This window comes from Melopsittacus undulatus, chromosome 12 (genome assembly GCF_012275295.1).
Source record: "Melopsittacus undulatus isolate bMelUnd1 chromosome 12, bMelUnd1.mat.Z, whole genome shotgun sequence".
NCBI lineage: Eukaryota > Metazoa > Chordata > Aves > Psittaciformes > Psittaculidae > Melopsittacus > Melopsittacus undulatus.
The window spans coordinates 20105307-20118510 of NC_047538.1; the positions used below are offsets into that span (position 1 = coordinate 20105307).

At 38.7% G+C, this 13204-nt stretch overlaps 1 protein-coding gene across 6 annotated transcripts in view; it reads left to right on the forward strand.

Annotated features, from left to right (window-relative positions):
* Positions 1–13204, forward strand: part of CLIP1 (CAP-Gly domain containing linker protein 1) — a 69096-nt gene that overhangs the window by 38619 nt on the left and 17273 nt on the right. For 3 of the 6 annotated variants that reach the window (XM_034068087.1, XM_034068089.1, XM_034068088.1), the window contains exons 9-16: positions 1850–1954; positions 3492–4436; positions 5720–5836; positions 6822–6879; positions 7120–7203; positions 8209–8365; positions 8955–9120; positions 9206–9421. In XM_034068087.1, coding sequence (XP_033923978.1) covers positions 1850–1954; positions 3492–4436; positions 5720–5836; positions 6822–6879; positions 7120–7203; positions 8209–8365; positions 8955–9120; positions 9206–9421 — 1848 coding nt within the window. The remainder of the gene's footprint in view (positions 1–1849; positions 1955–3491; positions 4437–5719; positions 5837–6821; positions 6880–7119; positions 7204–8208; positions 8366–8954; positions 9121–9205; positions 9422–13204) is intronic. The other 3 variants (XM_034068091.1, XM_034068092.1, XM_034068090.1) reach the window with 2 other exon arrangements.

Consider the following 13204-nt stretch of genomic DNA (forward strand, 5'->3'; position numbering starts at 1 on the left):
ACTTTGAGTGTTTGGGCTTTAGTATTACGGATGTAGTAAGTACATAGTAACACAGCCAACTGTTTTCAACTGGAAAAAACGTTTAAAAGTAAAACCACCGACGTCTGCATGCTTTGGGAAAGAAGATCACTTGATGCCATCAGAAGGAATACTGTGTCTGAAGAAGAACAGGCATGAAGCGTACGTAACAAGAGGCTCGTCCCCATCCCACTTGCTCTGCAGAGACTTCATAAGGTCTTTAACTGCTGTGTCTGATTTGGAGGCAGTGCTAATCAGCTTGTCACTCTATAAATAACAATTCTGTAGGGGCTTTTACATACTGTATGATAAAGATCAGGGAAGCAGCAGCATCCTGCCAGCTGTGCACACAGTGCTGTGGCTTTGGAATTATTCCTGTATTTTCCTGCCTTTTCAGGTTCTTTCAATGTGGTGTTCACTGGATAGCTCTTCAAGATGCAGGACTCTTCTGTTAATACTAGTTCATAAGGTTTGGGGTTACTCTGTTACTTTGATCCGCAGTAAATTAACTGTGGCTTTCATCAAGACTGATGGATAAAACTTCCTCAGTTAATAAACCCATCTTCCACTTCATCTAGTCTTCTTCCAGACACCCACCTTATTCAGGTTGTGTGTAAGCCCCGAGAAGCTGCTCTTCTTGGAAAGGACACTGCGAAGCAACAAGAGACTTTGTAATCCTTTTCATTTGGATTGTTCAGTAAATTTAAGTGACCTGTCAAGACTGACACAACACTTGAATCTCAGCACTTCAGAGATAAGTGTGGCACTTACTTCTTTCTTACCTATTTAGGTTTCTTTTCTCTCCCTCAACTCCCCACTTCAGAGGTGCAGGTCACATTTGACCTGCCTGCTGGACTTAACCTGCATCTGTCAAACTTGAAGCACGCTTGCAAGCTTCTAGGAGTATCTGGGTCTCAAGCCAGAATATCCAATTCTGTGTTCCTGCTCAGGATGGTACCGGTTTGTAAGCAAAAGGCAGGAGGTAGCTGCTCACTTACATTCCTCTGCTTCCTGCTCCTATTTAGGAACCTGTTAGAATTACATGTATCTTTTTCCTTTCCTTACTTCCACATCTTGTTCAAGGTATTTAGACTTCAGTAACTATGAAGCAACCAGACTGATTCACTTCTTTACCTCGTTTCGCAGAATCTTACTTGTTGCTTGTTTTTTCCTGAAAGAGGAGGAGTGGAGGGAAACTAGGAGAGTTCTGCAGTTACAGACAGCCATCTTTTTCTATTCAAATAACATATAGTGACAAATGAGCCTTAATGTGCCCAGGTCTTTGCCAAAAGGATTTTTTTAATGCCTGAGACTTGAGATACAGTTGTGTTTAAAAAAGGGTTTGATTGTCACATGAGCTTCAGTGGTGAATTTTTGTCCCCTGGTTCATAACTACATCATAAAATAAGCCAAATACATTAGAGAAAAAAGTTAGTGGGATGACAAGTAGAGAGGGGTTTACCATCCTATTAGAACAGGTATAGATATATATACATATATATATTTTTACATAACTATTCTAATTTGTGCTGAAAACTTCATGTACTGATAAATAACTTCTACTCAGCTGCATGGAACTTTTTTTTGTTCATATTTCTTTGTTTGTGATTTTTTTTTCCATTTTTTATGGTTTTTACATGTCAGTCCATTTACGCTCTCAGCCCATCTTTCTCATCCATAGCATTTCCCTGTTCATTTTATCCACTGCATCTTCTCTGCTTATCATTGATAGAAGATTCTGGCAGCACGGCCTGCATGTGGCTCCCTCCTCTTGTGCTGGCATGTGATGGTGGCACCGTTGTGTTCTCTTCCTTTCCCTTTTTACTAACAGACGCAGACCAAACTGGAGCATGCCCGCATTAAGGAGCTTGAACAGAGCCTGCTCTTTGAAAAGACCAAAGCTGACAAACTCCAGAGAGAGTTAGAAGACACTAGGGTAATGGTTTTCACTATTTGAATAACAAGACTGATTTGTGTTGTGGAAGATTTCTGATGACGCACTTTGTTGGGTGTAACACATGCTGAAACACATCCTTGCTCCTGCCACGATCAGTGCCTGCTATAGGTATAGCTGGAACACTTGAAAAAGTAGCATGAATTTTGAGCTTCAGTGGTGTGTGTGTGCATATGCCTCTATCTGTATACTCATTCCTTCAGATGAACTCAGGTAAGATGTCTTAACTGCAAAACTGATTCTTGGATCCAAGGCAGAAGCAGCACATGGGGCTGTGAATTGACAGCAGCATTCAGTGGTTTGTTTTTTAAAGTAGCAAAGTTCATTAAATCGAAAAAAGTTCAACTATGACAATGCTTTTAACACAAACTTAGTAGTTGTGGCTTGGTTTTGAGGTCTTAAATAGTAGTTGTATTATTTGCTTTGCCAATTGTGGTTTGCAATGGCTTTTTAGTACTTTATTTCTACTCATGACATCTCTTGATGGATATCTCAGTAGCTTTAGTAATACTGTTGCTTGTCAAAACACTACTGGACATAACTTGTCCTAAATCAGAATGTCACTGTCAATTCTTAAGGGTAGGTATACCTATATATTCATGCTCACACATACAGCTTTCCTTGAAGTTGAGGTAAAATGAATATTACAAGCCCAGGAATATGTTCTATCATAAGTACTTCCAAAAAGCAATTGCAGGTAAGTATCATCTTTTTCAGGATGTTTCTATAATGAGGTTGAAACAGTAACTTCGTAATTAGAAATAATTGTGGTAGCTTTGCATGCTTTTCTATACACAGGCTGCTTCAGCAGTCAGTGAAAAGCTCGGATAATGTAAGGACACTTTTCCAGAGAGATCAATGGAGTAGATGTAGGAGTTTCCAAGGATTTGTAGGCTTAAAATGTGTTTGTATTTTTCTCTGAGGTTATTTTGGAAGCAATTAATTTCACCAAATAAAGACCTTGTGTTTCTCCATTCTTTTCCAATCTGTTTTAAAATGGTTCTGAGAAACATTTTGTTAAACAATGAATGTTTATTAGTTAACTAATAACTAATGTTAACTAATTAGTTAACTAATAACTAATGTTGTTAGTTGTTACAAACTAATAATGTTATTAGTTTGTAAGTTAAGCAAGTTGTTATTTCTGGATAACGTCAGAAAAATTAATTTAACTGAATTCCATCTTTAGATATACATGTAATAGAAAGATGTGATTTTCCCATTTTAAAGCAATGCTTATACACTACTGAAACAAGAGTTGTCCTTGTTTCACAGCCTTCCATGTAAAGGCAGCCTTTGCTTTTCTTTTTCTAAAGGTTTCTCTAGATTTTCCATAGAAAAAAGAGTTGAGAGAGAAACTCAAAGATGTTCTTCTCCAAAATGCTGGCAAGAATGCACTGATAATGTTAGTTAGTGTGCAACATTCAGTGGTTTCTCTTCAGTGAGGCTGAAGTAGTTTTTGTATTCAAAATATCTTTTATAATTCTTTCTTCTTTTCTTAAAACACTGTCAATCATAGGTGGCCACGGTGTCAGAAAAATCACGCATCATGGAACTAGAAAGAGACCTAGCATTGCGGGTGAAGGAGGTAGCTGAGCTTCGAGGGAGATTAGAGACTAGTAAACACATTGATGATGTGGACACTTCTCTTTCATTGTTACAAGAAATAAGTGCTTTGCAAGAAAGAATGGCAGCAGCTAGCAAAGAACATCAGACTGAGATGAATTCACTGAAAGAGAAGTTTGGAGTTAGTGAAGAAGCGTTGCAGAAAGAGATCAAAACACTTTCAGCTTCAAATGAGAGAATGACAAAAGAAAATGAATCCCTGAAAACTAAGCTGGATCATGCCAACAAGGAGAATTCTGATGTAATAGAGCTGTGGAAATCAAAGCTGGAATCTGCAATTGCCTCCCATCAGCAAGCAATGGAAGAACTGAAGGTTTCTTTCAGCAAAGGTGTAGGGCCTCAGTCAGCAGAATTTGCGGAGTTGAAGACTCAGATTGAGAAACTTAAACTAGACTATGAAAATGAAATGTCAAACTTAAAACTGAAGCAGGAAAATGAAAAATCTCATCATTTAAAAGAGATTGAATCACTGAAAGCAAAACTGGTGGCAGTCACAGAGGAGAAAGAGCAAAACCTGGAAAGCCTGAAGACCAAACTGGAAAGTGTGGAAGATCAGCATCTAGTAGAAATGGAAGACACTTTAAACAAATTACAGGAAGCTGAAATAAAGGTAAAGGAGCTAGAGGTACTGCAAGCCAAGTACAATGAACAAACCAAAGTTATTGATAGTCTTACACCACAGATCAAAGCTGCTGAAGAAAAGCTTTTGGACCTTGCTGCACTTCAGAAAGCCAATTCTGAAGGTAAATTGGAAATCCAGAAACTTAGCAAGCAGCTTGAGGCAGCTGAGAAACAAATTCAGACTTTAGAGACTGAAAAGGTTGATGGAAATAGCAAGGTTTGTATCAACATCCATCCTTTTGTTTTTACTTTTATTTTACATTTGTACTGTTCTCATTTGCTATAGCAAATACATCACAGAAGAGACAGTATTATCCAATGTGTATCTTAGTACCATCTGAGGAGCTTTAGAGGAAGTGTTAAGTGGGTTGAGTCAACAGGTTTCTAGTGCTCAGTCTGCACCACTAAGCAGCAGAAGAAAATTCTGTGTGCATTTTCTTGCTGCAGGCTCTGATGTGCCTCTGCTGAAAGCTTTCTATTATGGAAAAGTCAGTTTGTTGGTTTATCTGGGGGAAGAATCCAAACATCTTAAGTTTTTAACCTTTGGTGATAGATGTTTCAGGTAAAGTGACTTGGGAAGCAATGGGTAATTTTTCCCTCCGTACCTTCACTACCTTGCCGCTCATCAAACAGTGATGGAAGGAGCTATTAAAAACAAAAGCAAGCAAAAAAGATCATGGTTGAACTTGTTTTTAAGACAAGGGTATGCAGTGATGTTTTTAGCCACTGCTTCACAGTATTCCTGAAGCACAGACTGCAATGTGATACATCTTACCAAGATCGGTCATGGCTTTGGGTCTTTTGTCTCTTTAAAGTTGATAGTCTGGCATTCAGTACATGGAATTTGTTCCACCAGTGCACGTAGGTGCTAAGATACCATTTCATTTTAGAGCATCCCCAGTCTGTGAGCTGACAAGCCGGACCTGTGATTCTAAGAGCAGTGGGGAAGTCACTTGAAATAGCTTTCTTAAACCCTTTACAGGTGGTGCTGAGATACCAGATTTCTGTGGAGCTTTGACTCTGTTTTTGAGGTCACACTGGATTTCTGCCCTACCCCTGGGTGGTACAGAGCCTTCTGAAAAACTGCATCCGATGTGCATTGGCCTGAATAGCCAGTGTTGAAGCATCAATGCTAAATTGATCAGTTAAAATAATTAATAAAGAGCCACAACTACTGGTTCAGCTGATGCTGAAATTGTGAATATACTCAAAACCATCTGCCATTAAAGAATGTTTTCACCATCAGTTCCAAGAACTAAATTGTAATGATTCCAAATACATTCCAAGATGCAGTTAACACTGTGATGTATGTAGTCATCTGTGGAAATTAGCTTCACTCAGTTAACACATCACTTTTTGCCTTCAGTTTTTCATTTATTTTTTCCATCTTACAGTGATTTTAATGTTGTATTTATTTCTTTCAGCTTCACCTTTTAATTTTCCTAATTTTCCATTCATGTTTGTAATTTTATTTTACTCCCATTTCATCATCCTTGTTAGGCTAGTAATCTGGCCAAAGAACTTCAGGGCAAAGAGCAAAAGCTTCTTGACCTTGAGAGAAACTTGAGTACAGTAAATCAAGTTAAAGATTCTTTGGAAAAGGAGCTTCAAGTTTTGGTGAGTAACACCCCAACATTTTGACTTTATCCTTTGGATTTTGGTTTTCATGGTGAGCGTGTAATGTGAAATCTGTGGATTGACTCTGAGTAAAGTGTTTCAAAGCTGTTTTACCTATGAAAAGAAGGCAAAAGTTCAGGACTAATAGGCTCTGTCTCAGAATGAAGAGCATTTCACCTGAGGTCTGTGTTACCAGGTGTTTTGTCTAAATAGAACTCATCTGTTTACAGATTTCAAATGAAGTATTAAACCAAAACAAAGCAGCATGTAGTTTAAATTTACTTACTAAGGAACATGTGGCCCTTTGTTATAACTTACACAAATTAATGCTTGTGATACACACGTCTTACAAAAGGGTTTCAAGGACATTTTTAATCTGATTTCTCATTTTGCAAATGTCATTAAATTTGTAAGTATTCTGTAATTGGGTGGGATTTTCCTGAGAAACTACACTGGCGTTAGTAACAAAGAGAAATGCTCTTAGGTTTTACCATTCCTGTCAAAATCTTTCCACAGCCATAGTAAATATTTGAAGTTGGTGGAAGGGGCTGTCACTTATCTTCCTCAACATCCTCCCTTTTCTTCACATCTGAGCATCTCTTCCTGCTGGTAGAGCTGGAAAACACTGATTCAAGACTGATCACAGGGTTGCAAATGTCCAATGTGCAGCCTGTAAACAGCATGGATGGCTTCTTGTGTTGAATCCAGAAATGCCACACTGGACTCTGTGGTGGCAGTTCTGTTGCTAAGCCTGCTGGTGGAGAAGTTATTTTGAATGCTTAGGGACTTGTAACCAAGGAAAGGGAAATGTTGCTTTATGGTGCTGAATACATCTACACTAAACTGTAATTCAGAAACTTTGGATCTGTCTAATAGGAATCAAGACTGATCTATTTTTCACTTGAAATACACCTAATATACATTCAGTGGTTGAATTATACTGCTGTTACCAAACCTTACCTTAGGTTTTTATCCATTTTTTCAGAAAGAAAAGTTTACTAGTGCAGCTGATGAAGCAGAAAACGTTCAGCAAACCATGCAAGGTATGTCTGTTGCTAAACCAAACAAAGAACTAAAAAGCTGCAGAAAATAAATGCTGCAAAATTAAGGTTCCTTCCATGCACTTTCAAATTTACATGTGGTGGTACAGCAGCTTCAGCAGCATTGGAAAGGACAGGATTACTTCCAGCCTCTCTTCTTGAGAGTTATATACCTTGCAAGTAGGTGGAATTGTCTGCATCTGAGTAGTGACTAACTTTATTTTCAAAATTTTACTTGCATAGAAACAATAAAAAAACTAAGCCAAAAAGAAGAGCAGTTTGCACTCATGTCCTCAGAACTGGAACAGCTGAAGTCTAGTTTGACTGGTAAGGAAGTAATAAACCGGAATGTTCTGAACAATGCATCAGCTTTGTGCTTCCATATGCCTCCTCCTGCTCAGCTCGCCACACTGTATTACGTAACAGCTTCCCAAATGCATATGCCTTCAAGAGAAAGCCTTCTGCTAGGCAGAGAACAGCTTTTGTGGCACTGTGTATAGTGACCTAGCAAGATGGTGATGGTGATGTCAAGGAACTAGTGCAATAAAGCCATTCTGAATGCATGGCTGAATGCGTTCTGAATCAAGGGTCAAATCCTTGTTCAGTTTGCCACAAAATCATGCTGTGGTGATGGTCAGATACCAGGCAAAGGCTTGGGGACCAGGCTGAAACATTACAAACATGAGAGTTAATTCCTAGAAGCCGTGTCTTCTTTTAAAGGACATCAAAAAGACTGTGCATTAGTCTAGTTGTCTCCTCATTCCTGTCTCATAGGAGGGAGTCTTTTTGTATTTTTTTAGTGTACATGTCAATTTAAAACTGGTGTAGAAAGAAATTAAGGATGGGTGTGCACCCTGTGAGCAAGCCTTTCAAGGCATTATTGGGACTGTAGAAGTCATCCCAAGGGCTGCTTTTGCTCTTGGTGGCAGTGTCTGTCCTGGACTAAATAACTTTTTCACTGTAGCTTCATGTTGCTTGCATTGCTTGTCTTCCACTGCTCTGCTGATGAGATGCCTCACTTGTAAGGTGTGCAGACCCCTCTGCTTGATTACCCTCTGATATGGGTAGAACTCATATCCACATCTCATGGCCTGAAGTGAATCACTTCTGAAAGATTTCTTGACTAGCTGCTTTTTCACTATTTCTGGAGAGTTCTTAACCTTTTGCTACAGTTGAAAGTTTGAACAATCATAATTTTTTACTTTAAACAGGTAATTTGCAACATCTGTAGCATCGCTATTGCTCTGGTTATAGTCCTTCACTGTCTGCTAGCTGGGCTGTGCATACCTTTTCTTTGAAATGCGCTTGACTAACAACCTTTGTCTTGCTCAGTGATGGAGAAGAAATTGAAGGAGCGAGAACAGAAAGAACAGCAACTGGTTGCAGCTAAAGCCAAACTTGAAAATGATATTGCAGAAATCATGAAGTCTTCAGGAGACAGCTCTGCCCAGCTTACAAAAATGAATGATGAGCTCCGGTTAAAAGAAAGGTATTCTGTCAGTGTCACAGTAATTCATTTCTCCTGCACTCCAGCTTCTCATCTTATCTTTCTGTAATTATCTGAACACGATGCTCCTGAGTGTCACATTGATGTGACAAGTGAACTTGTTCTAGCATTCTGAATTAATCAAAACAGTCTCCTCAGAGTGATCTGAACAGCATCTACCATTTATAATTCTAAAGCACTTGTGTAACATGCTTCTCATTGCCCAGAGGAAATGACCTTACCTGCAAAGCTTGATTTATTTGGGTATATGAAAAACCTTGGTCACATTTTTGTCTATCAAGAGAAAATGTGTTTTGTTTCAAATAAAAATTGTATGTGAATATTTGTTCTTTACAATACCACAGACTGGGGGGCAAAATAGCTGGCAGCTGTGTTGCTCTGCTCACAAGCAAGTGCTTGGACTCACTTATGTGTGTTTAATTTAGCAGAACATTCTCTATATGTTAAATAATTAAATCTCTTTCTAAATGCTTGGACGGAACATAGAACTTCAGTGTAATTTTGAGTCTTTCATCTCTGAGCTGGTTGTGCTGTCAGCAAAAAGTAATGTTCTTTTATTTGGTCTTTCTAGGCAGTTGGAGCAAATACAACTTGAGCTTACAAAAGCAAATGAAAAGGCTGTTCAGCTTCAGAAAAATGTGGAGCAGACAACACAGAAAGCTGAGCAGAGTCAGCAAGAAACCCTCAGGATTCATCAAGCAGAACTGAAAAATATGCAGGATCAACTTACGGACATGGTAAGGACAGCTGTAAAAGCAGTAGCTGTGGGCAGAATATTGTACTTCTGTTCTTTAACTGTGTTCCAATTTTGTCTTCTATCAGAAAAAGCAAATCGAGACAAGCCAGAATCAGTATAAGGATCTTCAGGCAAAGTATGAAAAGGAAACTTCTGAGCTGGTCACTAAACATGATGCAGATATCAAAGGGTTTAAGCAGAACTTGCTGGATGCAGAAGAGGCACTGAAAGTTGCAAAGAAGAAAAATGCTGAGTTAGAAACAGAGGCTGAGGAGCTGAGGAAGCAAGCAGAAGAGGCCAAAGTACGTACCTTGGGTACTCTGCGAGTCGTTTACCGTGTCGCTCTTTCTGTTTGGGTGAATCCCTGGTTTTTGCTTTACATTTCATAGTAAGATTTTTGCAGTGTTTCTTATTTAAACTTCTCCAGGGTGAATTAGTACCGGTTAGGGAGAAGCATACACAGCTAACAGGTTGTCTTCTCTAGATCAGACAAGAATCCATGAAATACACTTCTTTGATGCTGACATTTTATGTTCATGGATGTCTGGCTCAGCACAGCCAGTTGCAGCCAGATGTTATTCTCTGGGTTTTTTTTAAATGCATTAATTATTTTAAAATATGTTGTGAACTATTTCATTTAAGTTACACACCTGAAATTTTGTTCTGTAGATGAGCCTAAATTACATGCAACTATGTAGTATGTAACTTGACTTTAGTAATCTTAATTCTTTTTCCTTCTGTTTCTTTGACATTACTGCTTGCTTTCATCCCTCATTAGTTATTTGCTATAGTTCTTGTTTTATGCTTTAGCGTAATATTTAGTGTATAAATTGGCACACAAGTTAACTTCAAATACACCACTGATGTGGTGTTTTGAATTCAGTGGGTTATGACAACATATTTTTGATAGAACCATGAGAAGAATTTATTTATAGAAGGTGAATTTGAGAATGGGAAGTCAGTATCTAATACAACTCCCTGCATTTTAATTCACTTGGCTTCTCAGGAAATCATTCTGGGGCTCTTCCTTCTGAGTAATTTACATCCAGAAAATTCATTCAGAGTAGTTTCAAAACCAAGATGGAATCTTGTATGGAGAAGCCTGCAAACCATGATGAGTTTTTATTAGTATTTAATAACTGAAACGTTTTCTTGCAGATGGCAAGTGTTTTGTAATGAAATAATAGGAGTGGGTTAAATATTTGAGTTCATACAGTTATTGTGTGTCAGTGTATACACTTCCTACAAACTGAAATGACAATAGCACTATTTACCCTTAAAGCACATTTCTCATTTTTTGCTTGATTTCATTTTTGTTTTCCCTTCTCCCTGACTTTATTTCTTTAGTCCTTAAGCTCTGTGTTAGCATCAGCCAGAAAAGAAATTGAACTAATGTCAGACAAGATGAGGGGTTTGATATCAGAAAAAGAGACTTTGGCGCAGGAAGGAAATGCTTTAAAAGTAGAGAGAGTTTCCTTGTTGTCAAAACTTCTAGAATTGCAATCAAAGGTTTTATTAATGCAACACGACCAAGAAGAGCTTTGGACAGTAAAACAAGAACTTCATTTTGAAAATCAGAGAATCCTAAAGCAGAAGGAAGAGGCTGAGGCCAAAAGCCAGCAGGAAAGCTCAGAAAAGTTAGCACTGATATTGGAGAACAGCAAATTACTCTCTGAAACAGAGGCAGCACAGGCAGAACTCTTGAAGGTAATTCAAGAAAACAATGCTCTCCAGTCTTCAAAGTCAACCTTGCTCCAACAGTTGAAAGAACTTCAGGCCAGCAAAGATGCCATGAAGGTGACTTGTCAGAAACGCATCAAGGAATGTGAGGAACTGGAGAATTATCAGAAGAAACTATTGGAAGAGAAAGATGCAGTTCTTAAAGACAAAGATGACGTTATTCAGAAGCTGGAAAGTTCATGTGAGGCGCTGGCCAAAGACCAAAGAAAGCTACTGCAGGAGGTGTCAGCTCTGACTGCAGAGAGAGATACAGCCATAGGTGAACACTTAGATCTTAAAAATAGAAACATAGCCTTAAAAAATGAAGTTAACAGTCTATTGCAGACAACTGAAAGCCTGCAGTCCGAGAAGGAGATGCTCCTCCAAAGCATAGAAGACCTGCGTGTGAGTTTAGACAATACAGCCAGTGAAAACCAAACACTGAGTGTGAGAACAGAAGAGATGAAAACAGAGCTAGAGACTGAACAGGAAGAACTTAAAAAGGTGATGAAAGACAATACAGAGCTGAAGGATTCCCTTGCTAGTCTCTCTTGTCTTCTTGAGGAAATTAAAGCCTCAAGAGAGATATCAAACTCTGAACGCGTTCAGTTACTTCAGGAGAAAGAGGCTCTTTCTTCATCAGAACGAAAGCTTTTGGCTGAAAGGGAGGAGCTTTTAAATGAAAATAATGCAATTGCTGAAAAGCTTGCCAAGGCTGCAGCAGATGCTGCGCTTGCTGAGAGGGACTTTACTGAGAAAATAAATGAACTGAACTTAGAAAAGGAATCTGTTTTTCATAAGTCATTGCAATTGGAAAAGCACAACGAAGCTCTTCTCCAAGAGAAGAAGGAGTTGGAGGACAAATACTTAGAGCTTCTTGAAGAAAACAAGTCTTCTGCAAATGCTGTTTCTGTTTTGAAGAATGAGTGTGAGTTGGGTGTCTCAGCCCAGAAAGCTCTGGCCCAAGAGAATTCCACACTCCAAGATTCCATTGAAGCCCTCAAGGAGGAACTAAGTAAAAAGACTCTAGAAAACCAAGAGCTGATAGCCTGTAAATGTGACATTTCAAACCTTCTGAAAGAGGCTCAGGATGCCAAAAGAACATTAGAAAACGAACTGGCTGCTGTATCACGTGCCAGGCAGGTCCTGTCATCTTCATATGAGACCTGTTCTTCTGAGAAGGAAATGCTGACCAGAGAGAGGACTGAGTTGCAAGATCAGTGTCAGAAATTAAATGGAGAGGTTGTGATTCTGAAAGAAAACTTAACCATAGAAAAGGAAGCCAGGAAACTGGACAAAGAGTCCTTCCTGTTAGAACGTGTGGAACTTGAAAGCAAAGTCAGCTTCTTAGAAAAGGAGATACAAGAACTGAGAGAGAAAAATAAAGAAATTCTGACAGAGAAAGAACTTTTAGTTCAGGAGAAAGGAAAATCTGAAACCAAAGTGGTGGAAATCATTAAAGAAAAAGAAACCCTCTGTGCAGAGATGGTGCAGCTTACTTCCAGTATCGAGCGACTGAAGAGTGACTTTACTTCCCTGTCTAAATCCAAAGCAGAGCTTGAGGACTTACACAGCTGCGTCTCCAAGAGGTTGGGTGAGCTTCAGTTCAGCCATGAGGTGATGGAGAAGGAGAGAATAAAGTTACTTCAGGAAAACAACAGCCTGCGTGCTGAACAGGAGACTCTGGTCACCATTAAGGAAGAAAGATTAAAAGACAATGAGACATTACCCCAGGATTATTATAAACTGCATGACAAAGTATTACTTTTAGAACACACTAATAGTGACCTCTCGAGCAAATTGTTGGTGTCTCAGGGCAAAAATCAGATGCTGCAGGAGGAGATGAACAATCTGGCTTTGAAACTAAAAGAGATTGAGATTCTCCAGGCCCAAACAGTAGCACAAAAAACTGAGGTATTGAAACACAGTTAAATAATCAAATATGTTTATACTAATCCTGAGCACTAACCTGGTGTTTTCTTCTCTGAACTTCATTGCACAATCAGCACTTCATATTGGTATAAACAGGCTGGAATTATGGTCTCTTTCCATATATTACTTTGGGTTTTTTCAAGTTGTGAGTCTGAAAGACACTTTAATATCGAAAACAAAATTACTTCTAAATGTAAAAGCCCATGTTGTTGCTGAATGCTGCAAGAAAACAACATAAGCTGTGAATAAAAGGAAGTTCTGTTTCTAGAATCTGGCAGGAGAAATGGAGCAGCTCCTTCCATTGAAGGTACACTGCAGCTTAAAAGCTGGAGTAGTAAGAGAGAAGGTTTTAGATTAGACCTTTGTGCCATTTTATGTTAAATTATAACAAACTTCAAATTTTAGTTAATTGGAAAAATACAAACCAACCCACT